The 19,263-nt window shown below is 39.9% G+C and overlaps 2 protein-coding genes across 37 annotated transcripts in view; one reads left to right on the forward strand and one right to left on the reverse strand.

The window, feature by feature from the left end:
• Positions 1 to 18,242, forward strand: part of TPK1 (thiamin pyrophosphokinase 1) — a 329,004-nt gene extending 310,762 nt beyond the window's left edge. For 32 of the 35 annotated variants that reach the window (XM_080580518.1, XM_080580506.1, XM_080580484.1 and 29 more), the window contains one exon: positions 14,661 to 18,242. In XM_080580518.1, coding sequence (XP_080436644.1) covers positions 14,661 to 14,779 — 119 coding nt within the window. In that variant the 3' untranslated portion in view covers positions 14,780 to 18,242. Of the gene's footprint in view, positions 1 to 4,571; positions 4,693 to 14,660 lie in introns of all 35 variants that reach the window. The other 3 variants (XM_080580495.1, XR_013946707.1, XM_080580515.1) reach the window with 3 other exon arrangements.
• On the reverse strand, positions 16,265 to 18,500 carry SEC61G (SEC61 translocon subunit gamma; the record flags this gene model as incomplete). 2 transcript variants are annotated; one of them, XR_013946708.1, is made up of 4 exons in its annotated part: positions 18,334 to 18,460; positions 18,139 to 18,242; positions 17,263 to 17,365; positions 16,265 to 16,371 (listed from the first exon to the last, which is right to left on the reverse strand). XR_013946708.1 is itself a non-coding variant. In XM_080580521.1 (3 exons), the coding sequence occupies exons 2-3, from the start codon at positions 18,230 to 18,232 to the stop codon at positions 17,259 to 17,261; spliced, it is 201 nt and encodes a 66-aa protein (XP_080436647.1). In that variant the 5' UTR covers positions 18,233 to 18,242; positions 18,464 to 18,500. The 2 variants fall into 2 exon arrangements, 1 of the variants encoding a protein (XP_080436647.1); XM_080580521.1 differs by lacking the exons at positions 16,265 to 16,371; positions 18,334 to 18,460 and adding an exon at positions 18,464 to 18,500 and having other exon boundaries at positions 17,259 to 17,365.
• Between the last annotated feature and the right edge of the window lie 763 nt (positions 18,501 to 19,263).

The following is a 19,263-nucleotide window of genomic DNA, read 5'->3' on the forward strand; positions in this document are numbered from 1 at the left end:
ACTGCACACGTGCTGTGTTAATGAGGAATCTTCTTTTTCTTCTCCCTTCTGCTTCTTCTTACAATACCCTGACTTAACTCATTTTTCCTCTCCTCTTCCCCCACCTCCAGCTGTCAATCACTGTCACATTACTTTGCATCATATACATCAAGAAGAGCAGCTTTTTCCATCAAGTAAGCCAATTCTAAAGCCGCTTTCCCAGAGGCTATACAGATTGTGCGAGCTGGAGGAGCTCAGGAAAGAGTAAACTGGACAATAACAAAGGCTCCCAGAGCTGCTTCTAGCTGCCAATCTCTCATGCATGTATTCACACAGTGCTATATATAGGGCATGCCTCTAGGGCCAGAATCGCATCTATCAGCCCAGCGAACAGAACTCCTCTCCACACCATTAATCACAGTGGGGAGGAGGGAAATGGCTCATTACGCTACATCAATGATATTGTCCAGTCTGTCTTCTACAAATTACAGGAGCTGCCTCTACATTGTGTTCAGCATCCCCTGACTTTTGAAGTCCATGATTCAAGGGAGGGAACAAAACTTCTTAATAGGAGTTTACCTGTGAGCAACAGAGGCAAACTGCTTTTAGTGAATTTAGTGTTACAGCAAGGCAGGCTCTCCAAGTGGCTTTCCTTCTACTGCTAGGTCTTCAGCAGTGTTCCCTCTCCCAAAATGACACATTTGGGCACAACCTTTCTGTACTCCAGCTGTTGAAGAGTGGGGCTTTTTCAGTTTTGCAGCATTATTTGTAATCCCCTCAGTCTGCTTGCAGTATAGGGCGAGTCAGTGAGTGTGTGTGTGTGTGTCTGTGCATGTGTGGCATCTGTAAAGCACCTTTTGTGTCTGATCGACCTCAGGTTTATTTGAGTAAGAGCTTCCTGCAGTATTCTGGCCATCCTTAAAGGTCCTGGGCTTTTTCCAAGAATCCTGTGACTATTTGTGGGTACCCTTTGAAAACAGCAAGTAGAGATTTATCTGCCTAGCTGATGATGGTGTTAGAGCTCATATAACTACATTTTTGCTCACAGCTTTTAGGCTTGACACTTTATTGCTCTCTTTTCTACTTATGCCCTGTACTTTAAAATCTATATCATCAGGGTTTCACTCTTGCTCATGACATGACATACATCTTGCCATGTACTGACCTCTTTGTTGCAGAAATTGTCTGTGTGATTTCTATACAGAACTTGCACAGACTCTCCAGTTCTTCCTAGAAATGTTGGTGTTTTACCTGGTGTTTTCTAAACCCACCCTTCAATAAAATCTAAGCTCTTATCAGACTTTATTTCTGTCTGATTTTGAGATTCACTGCAAGCTGTTTCCCTTGGTCTGATGAAGTCTGCATTGTAGTGGGTATATATGTGATATTATTTTGACAGTTCTTAAAAGAAGACTGCCTCTTATTAGAAGAGCAGTGCTGCATATTCCATACTGTGCCTTTTGATGTGTGAGCATGCTTTTAGTTACAAAAAGATATATCGTTATATAGATGTATAGCTATTATAGATGTATCATTACATCAGTTATCACCAAGCCTCATGTTGTGTCCAGAGCTTGCATGAGACATCTCTAGGTTTTGAGGGTTACCTTGGAGACATGCTGGCTTTTTCTGTATCACTGGATGTTTTGTAGTGATATGTAGTGGTACACTCACAAAGTTATGATATTAAGAGGAATGTGTGTCTGTCTCCACATCTTCCAAGAGGTGAAATAGACTTGTAGTTCCCACTTGCTTTGAGACTTCTGTATCTGGTTATTTATGAAGACTGTTTACTCTGATTGGAATATCCCAGGATTAATCTTTAGATATGTCAATATATTTTCAGGCACTTCTGCTTGCATCATAAGCACATACATAGAGAAATATTGGAGATTTTTTATTTGCATGTTGTAGGACATTTACGATAGGATAGTGTAGAATTCAAATGAAAGGATTATAGCTATGTTATGTTTTTGCTATGAGCACTAGTGATGGATACATCCATCATTTAATGCACTGTGCAGCAGACTTGTTGAAACTACTGGTACAACACTCCATAGCAGTAGTTAAAGGAATACTTATAATTTGGAAATAGTATGTGCTTTATTGTTGGTCTGCCTTGTTTGAATGTAAAAATACATATTGTCAGGATTTTTTTTTTCCATTTTAAGCAAACATACCTAAATAAAGCAAGTTTATAAGTAACATAGGAAATAAACCCTTACACCTATGACTTTTCCTTCAGGTCAAAAAGATACTTTTTTTTTTTTTTAACTCTACTTACTTCCTTTTCTAACGCTTATGCCACACCTCTAAAAAGCAGTATTAGTGTGCTGTAGATGGGGGATTCATCAGAAACTATTTCCAGTGCTGTTCTTTCATTCTTCAAATACTTCTGTGGTGGTCTTACCCTGCTGGACAGCTAAACCCCACCATAGCCACTCTCTCACTCCCCCTCCCCAAAGGGAAAGGGGGAGAAAATATGATGAAAAGGGCTGAGACAAGGACAGGGAGATCACTTCCCACTAATTGTCATGGGCAAAACACACTCAAAACAAACTAAAAACACCTGCCCCCCACAGTCCACCCTCCTCCACCTCTTCCCCCCAAGAAGCGCAGGGGAATGGGGGCTGCAATCAGTCCCTTACACTTCATCCCTCCCACGGGATGCCACCTTCCCAAACCGATCCTGCAGGGGCTTCCCACAGGCAGCAGCTCTTCAAGAACTGCTCCCACATGGCTCCGTACCACGGGGTCCATCCCCCAGGAGCAAACTGCTCCAGCACGGGTCCCCCACGGGCGGCAGCTCCCCCCAGACCCCCTGCTCCTGCGGGGGCTCCTCTCCACGGGCTGCAGCTCCGGCCCGGGGCCTGCTCCTGCGGGGGCTCTCCATGGGCCACAGCCTCCTCCAGGCCACATCCACCTGCTCCACCGGGGGCTCCTCCACGGGCTGCAGCGTGGAGATCTGCTCCATGTGGGACCCATGGGCTGCAGGGGGACAGCCTGCTCCACCAGGGGCCTCTCCACGGGGTCCCTTTGGAGCTGGCTCTGATGAGACATGGGGCAGCTGCTGGACTCTTCTCACAGAGGCCACCCCTGTGGCCCCCCACTACCAAACCCTTGCCACATAAATGCAATACAGTTATTAAGAAATATATGAACTTGAGGAAATTAAGCTGCTATCATTGTTTCTTGAAGTGACATAAATGTTTTTGAAGTGACTTTTAGCAAAATTTCCATCTGAGGTAATATTGCTTTCAGTAAAATTTTCCCTATTTGCAAAATAATAATAGGGAAGAAAAAAAAAACATATCTGGTGGCTTTAAACCATTAGTCAGATACTTAATATGTAGTGAAAGTCTTCATATGTTTTGTGAAGTGACTACATAACAGGAGTGGAAAATGCTGAGTACACCAAATGGCAAATGTCAGCTAAGATCCAATCATTTTTAGTAAATTTGATTTTGAACTCAAAATAAAATTCAGAAAGGTGATTTTCTTAGCTATTGATAGGAATGCTTCTTCTACAGCACCCCTCAGACACTGATAATTAGTGAGGAATGACAAATGTTTGAAGATGACAGTAATATCAGGTGAGATAAAGAACATCCTAGACTATAAATCAGATTTACTTTATGGAAACTCACTGTAACCTGAAAAAAAGTCTGTCTGAGGATGTATTTCCTTCCTTGGCAATTGTAGCTGTCAAGATCTTTCAACCCCAAGTGCTAGAAATTGGTTAGTGTTGGCAAAAGTAGACAAGCTATAATGCAGTAGGCTTAGCCCTTTATTTTACATGCAACTACTGGACTTGTAATTCCTTTTCCTTCACATTTCTCACAGTGTGTTGGGGGTGGTTTATTGTTAAGTTAAAAGCCAATGTCATGTCCTCCGTACAGTAAAATTTGAGAGCCCACTGACATGCATCACTGTGCCATGGTGCGACTGTTGCAATCCATCTGGACCAATGTGTTTGAAAGTTGAACTACACCGAATCAATTGCACTGTTAAAACTTTAATGTCTTTGCACAGTGTACTACATTAATTTAGTGGTGCATTTGGCCTCTGCGTTTGAGGGTCAAGAGCTTACATTGCCTGGCCTGGGCAGTGCCTGACAGAGGGCTGCGTGATTAATGCAGAAGCCTTTATTTCCATTCCACCTAGGCAGAAAGTATAGCCTGGCCCTGCAAAGGTAGCATTCCCTAGAGGAGAGGAAGCAAGAGAGAATGTACCCAAAACTACTGAGTCCTCAACAATCACAGGACTTGGACACATTTCTGAATGTAGAGGATGAATTACTAGCCAGTTTGTAAAAAGGAGGAGGGAAGGAAAAAAAAAAAAAAAAGGCTTTCCAAAGGTCAGGAGGAGGAAGCACACCAAGACTAAGAACATTGTTCTTATTGGAAATCATTATTTGAAATCGATCAGACTTTTTCAGAGAGCACAACTAACTAAAGGATCCTCAGTAGCTAGTTTTCCACTTGAATGAAGTCTTTGACAGTCAGTGAGACTTAGGACTTGTCTTTAATAATGAATCTTCCTGTTTTAATTATGTGGACAAACCTCTATACAGAAGCTGTTTGTATTTGCAGCATTGACAACAAATCTGAATCTTGCATCCAAAAAGAAGACTGTAAATGAGCCATATGCGCATCATCTGACTGATTCATATACGAGGCAGGCACATCCTTCTTGAAGCCAAGTGCTCTAACGGTGGGTAAAGTGGAAGAAGCAGGTATTACTAGCTCAAATAGGCTTTGCTGTGTTATAGTTTTGTTGGAAATTAGAAAAATTAAAAACTAAAAATTAAAAAATAAAATAAAAAGACTTTGTAGCTTAGACAGAAGATTGCTAACACAGAGTGGGCAACACTATTTCAGTGAAATCCTTTATTTTTTTTGAGGGAATGGAGAGCCGTCTAATCCAACTCAGTGACTCTGAACTAAAAACCATGTCTCCAGCTGGATTTCATGTTCTGTCTCAGGGGATGACAACAGATACGGTTTGCTGGATTGCCTGTGAGTGAGTTTGGAGTAGCTGCAGCTCCATGAATGTCAACAAAGTTCTAAGTTTACCATGCAAGTTTGAAGATAAATGGAATAGAATTAATAACAGTCAGTAATGGCTTTATAATTGAAATAGCATAGACATTAGAGGTACATAGGGTGTTAGTAATCATATTAATTATTTGTTTAACAGAAAGACAAAGTAATAAAATTAAAAATCAAAAAGCTTACTTGTTCATGTGCAGATCTAGGGGGACATTTTCTAACAGAAATAATTGCTTTTGCTTGATCCTCAGGGTGATATTATCTATGTCTAATTGTTTCTCCTGAAGAAAGCAAAACAGTCTAAAATTCTAAGTAATGCACAGCAATTGTAGGGGTGAAAATAACCTCATTTTAGAAGCCTCTTACCGCATCCCACCCTGATGCAGTGAAAGGAAGCAGTGGTGCCAGGAAGGGTAAAGATAAATGGAATTACTTTTCTATTAGATGTATAATAGGCTTTATTAGTTAGTCACCTGTGCTCAGAATAGATCATCTGTCAGGGAGAGCAAGTAGATGAACGTGTACCTTGTGAGCTGTCAGTAGCAGATCAGTGTGGGTTTTTTAAATAATAATTACTCACTTCCACAGAAATGTTTTAGACAAAAGCACAGCTGCTTTATTGATGATGCCTTTTGTGCACAGGGATGAATACTCTAGTTTGTTCTTTTCATTTTTCCATGTAAATGCAATATCATATTTCCATAAAAACTCTTTTAGGAAATGGTGCTATTCACTATTAAAGCTTGCATAATAAAATTATTTGTCAGGGATTTAATTTGATCAAAGTCGGTTATTTGCAATAAAGTGCTAATAGCTAAGAGGGGCTGCTGCTTGCATGCAAGATCGGAGGTGGCCTTGCTCTTCACCAGCCGTTGTGCCACCAGCTGTCCTGGGATTCAGTGGGACAGGGCATGCTGAAGGTATCACCCTCTTGCACCCTGACCAGTGCTAAGAAATGAAGGCAGGCGGTCAGAGGAGCTCTTTGACCACGAGATCCTGGGTTGTGGCGCAGTTTAATAGTGCTTAACAGTGCATGGTCTGGCAGCTTGATTGACATGAGGTCTCGGGGTGGAGGCATGAAACTCTGCAATGGGTGAGCAGCAGTTGGCTGCCATCGAGCAGCATGCACGTGGCTCTGGGTGGCCACCCAGGAGTCTGACCTGGGCAGGTATGGGCTGGATTGGGTCAGGTGGAGTCTGGAACTGGAGAAAGGGGTTAAATCTGCAGTATGTTGAACCCCTCCCAGAGTTCAAAAGATTTACTTTGACCTTCATATTGTAGCATTGCCACCTTTGTTTTACCAGGAGTACTGGTTCCAGCCAGCTGCTGTTGGGCTGCTCTGCTTCCTGCCCCTCCAAAATGCTGCAGAAGCTGGTGGAAGAATGGAGCCTTTACAGAGTATTGTCAAATTTAATTTAATTTAATTTTGGCACTGCAGCCCAGTGACAGAGCAACTTGTGCATGAGAACAGGACTCTGGATATTGATCTGAGCTAGCACTGGCAGCGGTGATAAGGATGAGAAGCTAGCCTGCTTAAATTCATTTTTCAGGGCTGGCTAGGGACTGGCTTTAGATCAACTCTCTTAGGCAAATTGCATCCACACCATGGAGAAAGGAAGCAGAGTTGTGCCAAATTTGATGGCAGACTTGACTTTGGGAACTCTTCCTATGCACTGGTAGGCAGTAGAGGAGGTTGACTGGCTGAAACCATTGTGCAGTGTTATGGCACTGCTGTTGTTCTCCTCTGTGGAGTGTTTGAGCAAGATCCCCATTTAACCCAAGCTGTGTAAATATTTACTGACCAAATCCATATACCCACACTTCAGCCACAGGCCCAGTTTGGATGTTACAGAAATAATCACTCTATCTGCACAAATGTTTTTACAGAGAGTGGGAACAACAGTACCATACAGAAGCTGATTGACTATATTATGCATGTGCTTTAAAATCCTCTCTACCTGCCTGTTCTTCTTAATTTATAAATAAATGTGGCTGGATTTATCAGGGTTCTGAAGAACAGAAGAGAAAAATAATTTATGTGTTCTGATTAACTAACCACACTTAAACCCATTGAAGGATAGATTGGTCTCTGTGAGATGGTGTGTTTTTTTTTTCATGTTATTGTGAAGTGCCGGAAAATGACTGGAGCTAGAGGCAAGATGTTGATCAGGATCAGGATCTGGTATGTTGAAAAGCTTTTCTGGAGTCAAGTTGTTCTGAAGCCTAAGCTCTCAGACACAGTCTACTGTTTACCAGCCCTGAGCATCAGGTCAGGAAGAGATTGCTTCTCCTTCTTCCTCCCCTGTCTCTCAGCCCTGTCTCCAACAGCAAGATCATGAGGAATACAGAGGGAATTTCACTGCTACAGCATTTCATGTAGTCATCTGCTAGAATTGTGTGGTTACCTTCCTGTAGCAAATGCAGTAGACTTCACTATTAGATGCATCATATCAACTTGGCAGCATAACTGCATTCAAAACAGCAAGCATTTTTAGGCTCTTTGCAGTCATGTCAAACCAGAGCTTCAGATCTAAGTGCCAAGACAGATCACCATTGTTTTTAGCTAATCTCATTGATTAGTGTTGTACCAGATCGTTGTACCCATCCCGAGCTTTGTGTGACTAAGTGACATCTGTAAAGCACGGCAGGGTAATAGCACCATGTGTCTATGGAATGTCTTATGGAGAAGTTTAGAACTGAGACAACTCATTAGCTGGTGCATCTCAACATTACTCTTGCCCCTTTTTCTCAGAAGAGCAGCGTTCTTTATCTTACAACACAAAGTAGAGAAGGACCAAAATAGCAACAAGTTATTTTGTCTAGATTATATGCAAGATCTCTACAGTAGTGACTGTCAAACTGAAGCTGCATTTTATTTCTTCAGCTGTTTCTTCACTGCTCGAACGCTATTAATAATAGTACCTGTCACTTGTACAGCCCCTCAGAGCTCTAAGTAGTTTGACAGACATTATACAAACTTACTGGAAAGCATCAAAAATGAAGTAAACATTCTGATTCTTACTGGCTAAACTAAATTTTTTACATTACTTCCTAAGCCTGGCTTTGCCTTTAGCTTAGCAAAATAATCCTCTGGACCGGCTTGTTCCCTGACTCTCTTTATACTTACATCTTTGGTAAATCACTTTTACTGCTGTAGGATCGGTACAGATTTATTATGACGAGACAGGAAAGACACTATTGAAAATAGTTTATACAGTTTCCATGTCGGACTTTCTAGGCCACTGTAATTATGTTAAAGAGTCTAAAGTCTGATTTTAACCAAAGACCGGAACACATCTCCTTAGTAGTGCTAAAATGCTGATAATAGGCATGGAAACTTCCTGCAGCTATCGACCATTCCTGTCAATTTTGGGGAAGCAGTAGTTGCAGCAGCAACATTAGTATGGAAGCACTTTATTCCTCACCTTAATTTTTATCAGCTTATCATTTTAAATTGCTCCCAAGCAGGTGATGTGACAGTAGGAGTTCTAGCTATTCTTACAGTACCACCATGATTACAAAGCTGGAAAAGTCTGCTGGAAGGAAATGTGAAAACTTCTGACAACCATTTGCATTTCTGAAGGCTCACCCAGCATGGGTGGTTTCTATCCAGGGTAGAACATGTAATTCTGTTAACATATTTTCTCTTTTCAAATGAAATAGTTAAGGCTTGACAGTAAGTGCTTTTGTTGTCATCTCCTGCATTCCCACTGACACGCAGCGAGGCAGCCTGTGCTCTGGAGCCCCTGGCTGGGATTCTTTGCCAGTACCTGAACCTGGGGAATTGGGTATTTGTGGGCCAGCCAGCCGTTGTGCTTTTGTGAGCTCACTCTATGGATCTGGTGAGATTACAAAACCATTGTTCTGTGCAACAGAAACAGTTACCAGAAGTTACAGCAGTTATAAAAATTGCCGAATGCAATCTCCACTTACACAAAACTCAGCCTGGCCCTGTCCCCTCCCAGTAGACTTGGCCAGCCTTCGTGGCACTTCTGTGTTGTGTTAGTGTTGAAAATAGTTCATGTTTTATTGTAAATTACTGCTATTTGCAACTTCCAGTTCTGCAGTTCACACTGCACAGAGATCAAGGACCCAATTTTTCCTTTGTATATATCGGTGTAAACCAAGATTAATTCCAGTGAAGTCAGTCTAATCACGTGTAAAACTAGGAGGAATGAAAGGAAAACCAGCTATAAAAAGCTATAAGCTATTTATTTATTTATTTATAAACAGCAAAATTAATGCTGCTGTTCCACAGACACATGGTGACCTGCAAAGCACTAGCTCATGCATTACTAATGCATCCCATTTAAATGCAGATTTTTGCTCCTAACACAGAACTTCAGGGAAATCCTCTCCAGATAAACTATAATAGGATACCAAATGGTAATTCAATATTTCACTTTAAGTTGTGTTTCAGCTTATTGATCTTAATTTTCTATCATTTTGATGCAGCGTTTGCCTAGGGGGAAAAGGATTACATTCATTATAATAAGGCTTTTAATTAATATTTAATTATTTTGATATTCCAAACATCCATGCCAGGAGTGGCAATCTGCTTGTATTCCTGTACCTATTTTTATTTTCAGTGATGAAAATCAGCAAGGTGTGACTTTACATATTTCAGAAAGTAATTGAGACATACGGTTGAGAAAAGGAAGCGTAGTGTAGATATCACAATATCTGTGTGTGTTAGACTTCTTGTGAGGGTGTTTTGCTGTCAAACACTTTTTGGTCACAGCAGTAGGACCCTGAATTGTTGCTGAAATTCTATGAAGTGGGGACCTTTATGATATGCCTGCATTATTATGTCAGACTGCATTCCAGGGGTTTCCAAAAGGCTTCCATTTGCCTAAATGTCTTTGGAGAAAAACATCAGGCATGACTGACAGGAAGACTGAGCTCTCATAAGTTCCTCTCTAAACATGCCCATTAGGTGCCCATTGGCTGTCCAGAGCCAAATGTGTTTTTGGTACAGATGTAGGAATAACCAGAGGGCCTGCTCATTCAATTAAGCCTTTCAAATTAATGACATGATTTGCTTTTGCCACATATGGTATGTGTAAGAAAAAATTTTTTCTCTGTGTATGCCTCCCTCAAGTCATGCTCCAGTGCAGCTTGTAAGATGTGTATTCATCCTTAATATTTTGTTTGCTTTGTTTTGTTTGTTTGTTTTCTGGAAGTGTCTTAAATGATACAATGAAGTCATACAAATAATGTTTACAAGTCTACTAGATCATGAATACGGTTATTGAGGAGTAACCTGATATTGAGAGTTAGTGTTTTTGCAGCACCTAACACTGCAAGGCCAAACCTAGCTGTAATTAGAGTCCATGGTATTTGCTCAGTTTCCAGGCTGAAAGCATGCAGTGCAGCAGTGGACACATCAGCTAGCAGTGAGCTTAGGTCTCATTTCAGCACTGACAACTAAAAAGTAAAACTCCCACCATGGTAGAGATACAATCATGGTAAGAGTTTTATAAATGTATTTCTAGTTTTGAGATTTGTTTGTTTTATATATATATAAATGTATTTATATATATGTCTGTTATATACATACACAGATGTATATAAATATATCTCTATACACACACACACATATATATACAACTTGATTACTTACAGAGTACATTTGTTTCACATTTCCAGATGTTCTGGCAACTGTGAGATTTTTTTCAGCTTTCACAGTCTTTCATCTGAGATTACATTTTCCACATTGCATCGTCAGTATCGTGTATTAAAAAAAAAATAAGTATCAAAAGACTAGCTATAAAATAGTATAAAATAGAGGAAGTGGGCACTGTCAGGATTAATGAAGCCTCCTCCTTTATCATATAATTTGGTCAGCAAAAGGGACGTCTAAGAAATATGATCTTTGTGATTATGCTCCTTTGGGAAGCTCATCTATGAGCCTTCATATTTCTTCTTTAAATTATTTCTAACATTTTCAAGCCCTGACAGATTCAACCACCTGCTATATATAATAGTAGCGGCTAGAAAAACCTTCCTTCACTTCCACATCAAAATAAGCCCTGCCCATGACCATAGACCATATGTAGGTCTGGATTAGTGATACATTGCAATCCATCAGAAATAAGAATCTTTTGATACTGTAAGAACATGGAGTACACCATAGAAACTTGTATCCTCGTTCTAAACTTTTTTTTTTTTCCCCAAGAAGGCAGGAATAGCATTTGTTTTTAGTTCTAAACTCCAGAGCTGTCAGATTTCAGAACTATTACTTAGTTATGTACTCGTGTAATCCCCGCTGCTTTTCTTGGAGGCACAGCCACCTAGACTCAGTGCCACTAAGACATGCTAACTTTATGGATGGAGAGCGATGAAAAACAGTACAGCTATACTGGAAGAGCTGGGTCGAGTATTTTTCTCACAAACACTTTATTATCAGTAACCAGTTCAATTGGAACCAAAGCACTGAGCAGAATTTCAGGGGAAAAAGTGTCTTATGCTGCTGGAAGATGGGGGGGGGGGGAATTTGTTGTTTTTGCTGAAACATTCTTATTATTTTCATTGAAATCAGCAGTCGAAATTTCTCATTAAAAAAAAATACCATTCTTTGTCTAAAAGAACATTTTCAATGATCCAAAATAAAATGTATTTTATTTAGAGGATTCTAAACATCCCAGGTATTTTCCAGTTTGAGATTAAAAATAAAAAATAAATCACAATCTGAAATCTATTATTAAAATAATTTCTGATACCCATCAAAACTATAAATACTAATTATTAGACATTGAAAAGGTTGTTTTCTTTGGAAGGCATTTGAGAAAAATAACCTCAACAGCAAGAATGTTTTTTTGGTAATAGGTTTTTCCCAAGGCATAAGCTCTTGCTAGGACTTAACAAGTCGGACCAAAAGCTATTAAAAAAATAAAAAAAGGAATGGCTCAGGTATGAACTGATAGAACTTCTCACTTCTTTGACCTTGTAAACTTCATATCATAATGCATGGCACAGTAGGAAGTTTTCCTAGAAGCAGTAGGTATGTACATCTTGTTATTTCCTTTACTGGTTTAAACCTAGTTTTTCACATTAATTACTGTTCATTTATTGAAAGGAAAGCATGCATTTTTAATTATGTTAGTTGAGATGTTGGCTGGTTGTGAAACCAAGTAATTGGAATTTGTCCATTTGAGCAATGTGAATCAACAGCATTGTTTATAGTCTTTGCATTTTTCACTTCAGCATTTCAAATTGTGATTCTTGTGCAGAAGAAAATCTGGTAAAGATAAAAAGCTCCATCTAGTGGGGAAGAACTTTTTATTAAAAAAGCAGGATTTTCACTTCGTTTTATGCATGAGGAAATACTGCTTTAGATTTTGTTTCATTAAGCTGCCATGTTCTTAATTCTTGCCTTTTACAAAGCTGTTATTTCATATGCAAAGCTGTAACAGGAAGAATTATTCTGATAGTCTTGAGCAAGAAGCAATAAATGACACTAAATGAGTGGGTTTATACAAAAGAAGAGTAAGAATAACTGTGTGTCTCCACACAGTTTGGGGATTTCCTTCCCTTCAAGCTTCACTATGCAGCAACCACAAATGTTTGTTTTTTTTTCCTGTGTCAACAAATATTTTAAACTAAATACCAAGTTATGGATATTCCCAGTCAGTATTAAATTCAGTCCTTAGAACAGTAGTGTTTTGGCAGTATTTTTCCATGGGGAACCCTGCCCATGTGTGAGCTCATCTTCATTAAACGACCTGCTTATCTGTGAAGGGTGAAATCCAGCTTCTCTGGGAGCCTCGTCCAGGGCATCAGCTTGTAGCATGGCTCAGCCCCGTCAGCCTCTGCTGTCTCATCTGAAGGCAAACACCAGAACTCATTTGTCCTGCCATTTGTCTAGTGCCCTGCCTAGAGCCAATGCGTGTCCAAAAGCATCCTGACAGAATCTAGCAGCTTAATTTTAAGTACATAATTAGCTAGTACAGCACTTCTTTTTTTTTTTTTTTCTCCTTGCTGATCTTCTGCACTGCATTGCAGCTATGCTCCATACTCCCAAGATACTCAAATGGCAGGAATCTTCAGTTTAAAGCAGCAGTGAAACTCAGATCCTGTTCTCTCCTTCCAACCGCATTTGTCTAGCAGCTGAAACCACTTCTTCAGTGCATTTCAGGCCAGTAACTAGAGTGGGAGCAGGAACGAGTACAGGCAAGTGCAGATTTGGCACAAGACACACTGAACCATGTTGTGTTCCCTGCCCTTTGTCAGACTGTCCGTCATTTTCAAGCCATACATCCTGGCAGGGTCAACTCCCCGTGTCACTTACAGCAACTGGCGGACATCACAGCATGCCTCGTGTTACTGCATTGCTGCACAGGAGTTGTTATAGCCCATGTTCATATCCACAATTGGAAAATTTATCTTCGTCCTGTACAAATCCCAAAATAGAACTTAAGTTGCTTTGCACGCTTCTTGATCACCACCTGGCACCTATCATTTGGATTGTTTTACAGACCAAAAGAAAGGACAGTTTTGGAGTTCTTGTTGTGAACCTTTACATGAGCAAGAACTAATACAGAACTGACTAGCCTTAGCATGCCTTTGGGGTATATATTCATGTTCAAAAAGTTCATATATTTGCAAAACACAAGCACATTTTCTCCAAAAGCAAAGAAATGGAGAATAAAGGTTAAATTGTATTATTTTGTTTGGGGGCCAGTTTTTATCTTTGTAGGAAGCCTATGCAACCCTTAAAACATCAGCTAAAACAGTACAGAGCAATTGTTTGAAACTTCTCCAACTGCATTGCTGGCAGTGTTAATCTCCCTTAGAAGTGACATTAGCTATTTGTCATAGAGTAATGCCACTTGGTTTCTAATGCAGATGGACACCTACCTCACTACTGTCGTAACAGGGCATGTAAGTCACTTACTGCAAAGCAAAGTTGTTAAATAATACCACTAGCTGCCAGCCTCTGCTCTAGGACCGTTCACATTTTGAAATACGGTAGGCTTGCTGCTGAGCTAAAGCAAATCTCATGTTTGGAACTGCAGTTAAGACCCTCTGCTACATTTTGCTTGAAATACCTTCTCTAGAACTGTACTTGAGCTGAGCTAATGAAATACAAATTTACAGATGTGAAATTCTGGGGAACATTCAACTATGTGTTCTTGTAATAATCTGCTGTAAACTCAAAATGATCATTTAGGGATTAAGTATCAGTTTGCTGCACAAGTCATCTGATGGTGTTTCATACAAAGCTTATAATTAATATTTAATATTTTAAATTAATTGTGGGAGTATGGCCATGGGGGCCGACAAGCCCCATGGTTGGTGATAACATCAAACTCTTAACAATGAGGCCATGAGGATGTCCTCAGTAAAAAAGTGAAAGCTATGTCCTCAATAAAGTAGTAGAAGTTACTGATCCTTAAAGAACCCTGGTGTCTGTGTGGTCATTATGCCACAAATGGCGCCCTAACAGGGACATGAAGAACGTTACGCCACAATTAATATTTAGTATAAACATCTATTTTAGATATTATTCATCTACGTTAGATTTACTCAGCTGATTGTGTCTTTGTGGGACCAGCAGTCTTTCCAACAATAAATGTGCAAAAATGCTTTTGTTTCATGGGTACAACTAAGCCTCTTATTTTTTTGTAGCTAACCAGGTGCTGAAGTTTGGAACGCTCGTCAGTACTTCCAATACCTATGACAACTCTGGGATTGTGACCATTGAGACAGACAAGCCTTTGCTGTGGACAATGGCTATCAAAACATAAGATGAACTACAGCTGCCTTTTCTCATCCAACTCACATTTCAGCAAAATTTCAAATTTCTCTGATTCAAGACAATAAAACTGTTCCTAAAGGAGTAAGCACACACTGATTTTATGTACTGAATGGAAAACAGGCCTGAAATAAAAGTCACTAGCGACCAAATCAAGATGAGTAACAACTGAGTACTTCATTCCAGTACCTCACTACATGATCAGAAGACATGCTGCCACCGCATATTACTGCGAACAGAAGTGGATGCAAAGAACTGCTAATTTGCTAGTTTGGATATTTTTACAATGTATTTTATCCCAATATTAAACTATTTTCCCCCTATTGCCAAAAGAAAATATGGTAAACATTTGCAAGTAGTATAACTTCATTATGAAAAAGTGATAGCATGAAGCATAATTAATCTCAAATATTTCTTTCCCTATTTCTAACAAACAGTTGCTGGTGAAGATTACTCAGTAAGAGTAATAGTTGAAACTTTCTACTTGTAAGGTGTGTCCACTGAAGCAGCTTTGGTTTTGCTGCAATACCAATATTGGATTTCACAATATTAACCGATTTTAAAATCTGTAACACAAAATAGCACTGTAACTTCTACAATTACCAAATATTTACAGCAAGGTTTTTGGAGTGAAATACATGTTTCTTCCTCTCAATATGAAGTGCATTGCATCTACCAATTTCTGCAGGTTTAGTTTTTAAATCAGAGTATTCAGTCATTTAATAACTGAAATCACTTGGTCAATACATGCAGAGGCCTTTACAATTCTATGTGCAGTCGTCTGACAGAACCAGTATCCAAAACCAATCAGTAAGGATATACATCCTGTCCAGCAGTCTGAACAACTTTGTGGTTGAGTGTCTCAAAGACTGCTTAATATCTCTGAAAACTAAATTAAACTCAGACTGCACATCCTAGTAACCAAGTTTTGCTTCCTTAATTCTGCCATCAGCACAGTGTCAGCAATGCAAGTTTGTTGTTTTTTTTAAATGGGATTTTTTCTGGTCAAGTACATAATACAACCTAATAGGAATTCCAAATGCAGAAAGGAATTAGGGGTAATGATGGTGATTCTAGAAAGTAATGACAATTCCAGCTGATAGACTTTTGAGTCACCACTTGAGAGGTTACAGTAATGATGTTTTCTAACTGCCTACTTTTGCTGAACAATAGTGTCTACTAAAAGAAAAATTAAGCATTCAGACAGCTTCTGAAGACAAGCTGTACAATTTCCACCCTTGGAGTTTTTCAAGACGCAACAAGACAAAGCCCTGAGCAACCTCGTCAGAATGCAGTGCTGACCCAGCTTTAAGCAGGAGGTTGGACTAGGGGTGTCTCAAGGTACCTTCCTACTTGAATTATTCTGTTCCTACTTGAATTGTTCATTCAACTGTAACAAGAAATGCTTTATTTTTTTTAAAAAGCACTGTAGGTAAGTATGATTGTGTACACTTTGAAAGAAGTAAGATGTCAACAATGTGTGAAAACCCAGAACTATTTAATAGTGAACAAGTTACAAAGCTGTGAAATCTTTGCAGCAAACGTCACAATGTCTTGTTCCTCACCGTGAGCATTCAGCCGCCTCTGTTGAGAGAACAGAATAATCAGTTTCAACTAACAAAGTACCTTCAAGTGATCTCATCTGAAGTCTAATTTAGCCTCCCTACACTGTCTTGTTAGGAAGATACTACCATTACAACTTATCTATTTTCAAACATTTGCCTTTGCTTACAGGACAACTCTTGAGGCCTAAGTTAGCTATGTTTCACAGTCCCAGAACAGTATTTTACCTGTTCCACACAGGTTAGAAAACACAGTTAGAAAAGGGATGACATCAGCTCTGAAGAATCTGAGAAGTTTCAACTGGTGCCATTAGTATGCAAGTACCACAGCTGCCAATCAAATCTAAGGGTAAAATTTTTCATGCTGCAACATCCATCTCAAAAGGTATTTTACGGTATTACACAAAAAACAAGAGTTCCAAACATATCTCTGGCAGTCAGCAAATGAAAGAGTACTTTGTTCAGTGCACTGCCATCTTCCAAAATAATCACAGTTTTCTTTATCTTTCCCTCCATGCATTTATTCTGGATTCACAAATTATAAACTGAAAGCAGTAAGAGTATGCAATATCCAAATAAGGTAGTTGTTCTACAGGTTAAAATACACCAAAAAACTGGAAATCAAAAATATGTGACATTCATTTTTGAAGCAGATACTAGAAAAAAAACTAAAGAACTATGAATCTGATATTTTGCAGTATGCTAAGATCTGAACCCAAAATTAATGATCTACTTCCTCAGCAAGCTCTTTGAATGTTTACCTACCAATACCTGTCATATTATAGTAAAATGTGAAATGCACAAGATACTAAAGCAACATGGATCTTGTAATGGTTCTCTAACTCTTTGTTTAAAATCAATCAGGTAAAAATGAATGCAAAACTTTGCAATTTGAAATTTCATATTTACTTACACAATAATGTTGTTGATTGGGATATGGATCAGTTTGACAAAGAAGCCAATAAATCCCATTATTGCAAAGCCTATCGCTGTTGCCATTGCAATCTTCTGGAACTCTGCAAAAACAAAGAGAAAATTCAGTCTAGGAAGCCTAGCATATGGCATACAGGAGATGTTCACTAGTGACCCCAGGAGAGAGCTGTCTTTAGAAAGTGGTTAACACTGTAAGCAGTACAAGAACAAACAGCATTAAAGTTCAGAAACAAGCACATTTTTTCAGAAGACAGACGAGATTGTTAAGAGAAATGATGCTGCTTCCCACAAAGCATAGAACTGATCTGTTTTTTTTTTTTAAAGTAGTAAGTAGAATTGGATAGATCCACAGTCCATAACAACTCATGGTGTGTTTATTCCCTTTTGTTCTTTCATTCCTCTACAGGCCCCGGCAACAGTCCTCAGTACATAATCAAAAATGGAAAAGTTGCAATTATGTTTGTCACACAAAGACACCATCTTAAGTCCCCACAACAGTACAGTATGTAAATGATATGTTCATTTATTTTAAGACGTGAATCATGAAATGGAGTAAGGTGGTCAGCAGCCTCTAAGAACCCTGCCTATCTGACAACGCATGAAATCCCTTGCTGATCAATCTCAAAAAGCATCAGTAAACTTAATCCTGTGACCACAAATAAAGTAACCTAACTACCACCTCTATGAACAATCACTGACGTGTTCCTTATAGTTATACCCTCTCTATAATACCTTATGGAAAGGCGCAGAAGAAAAAAAAATCAGTTGAGGAGCACTCAGAACAAATTAAACAAAACCACTCACATACGTGACACATTAAAGTATAGGAGGAAATAAGCACTGCGTCCCGCTTTACCTTTCCTGTCAGGCTTAGTGCACCTTTTGACCAGCCGTATCGAGTCCTTCACAAACTGCCGGCTGGGCTCCACGAACTGCATTACCTGATCCATGGTCACCTACCTGCAAAGACAGACACATTTAGCAGAGCTGGTGCCACGTATGGCGAAAGCAAGACCGTTTGAATGAAGGGAGCCCCAGGAGCAGTTAATACCAGATGTCTGAGGGCTGCCGGTAACGTGAAACCCAGCCTAACCGGCCTTTAAAAGACTGCCCGCCGCCCGCCGCCCCCCGGTCCCCTCAGGTCCCCCCAGGCCCCTTCAGGCCCCTCGCGCCGCCATTACCGGTTGCTCCGCCAGCGAAGGCCACGTCGCGATACAGTCGGCGTGACGTCACCGGGTGCGACGGGCGGGAGGCCGCGCCCCTCCCCGGCGGGGCTGGGCACAAAATGGCGGCGGGTGGGGGGGGCGAGGAAAGGGGAAGGGGAAAGAGGGAAAGGAAAGGAAAGGAAAGGAAAGGAAAGGAAAGGAAAGGAAAGGAAAGGAAAAAGGAAAGGAAAGGAAAAAGGAAAGGAAAGGAAAAAGATGTAAATCCTATACCCCTTTGTCATCTGTTTTTTCATCACCGGTTGCAACCCACTTTAGACACCTAAGGGATCTAAGAGCCTTGTAGCGTGAAGTAAAGGGAAGGTGGTACCACTACACCTGTAACAAATACTGTTCAGAGAAAGGAAGGGGAAAAAATAAATACCGTGGAAATCTTGCCTGTGATTCAGACGTCTATTGATTTGTGGCCATCACACCCTACAGGAGTTCAACACTAAAAACGTCAACTCCTGTGGCTTTTTTGTATAGAGGAATGTGCAGCATGGTGCTTAATAAAAAAGCTTTTTACAGTTGAGCTCGACAGGCATGATGTATAATGCTTGTCTTCCCTGTGGGAGGGTAAAAAAGGTTGTCCGCCCAAAGTGAGTCCTTTCTTTCTGCTTTTTGGTAGGCAAATCAGATCATGTGGCAGATGAAGAACACAGATAATAGTGTTCATTATTATTTGGTTTAAATATTATTAATTTAAATCTAGAACTCAGTACCTAGCTGCCTGCCACAGTAGTATATATGTAGATTGAGTACCTAAGCTTACTAAT

Source organism: Anser brachyrhynchus, assembly GCF_964034855.1.
Source record: "Anser brachyrhynchus genome assembly, chromosome: 2".
NCBI classification, from domain to species: domain Eukaryota; kingdom Metazoa; phylum Chordata; class Aves; order Anseriformes; family Anatidae; genus Anser; species Anser brachyrhynchus.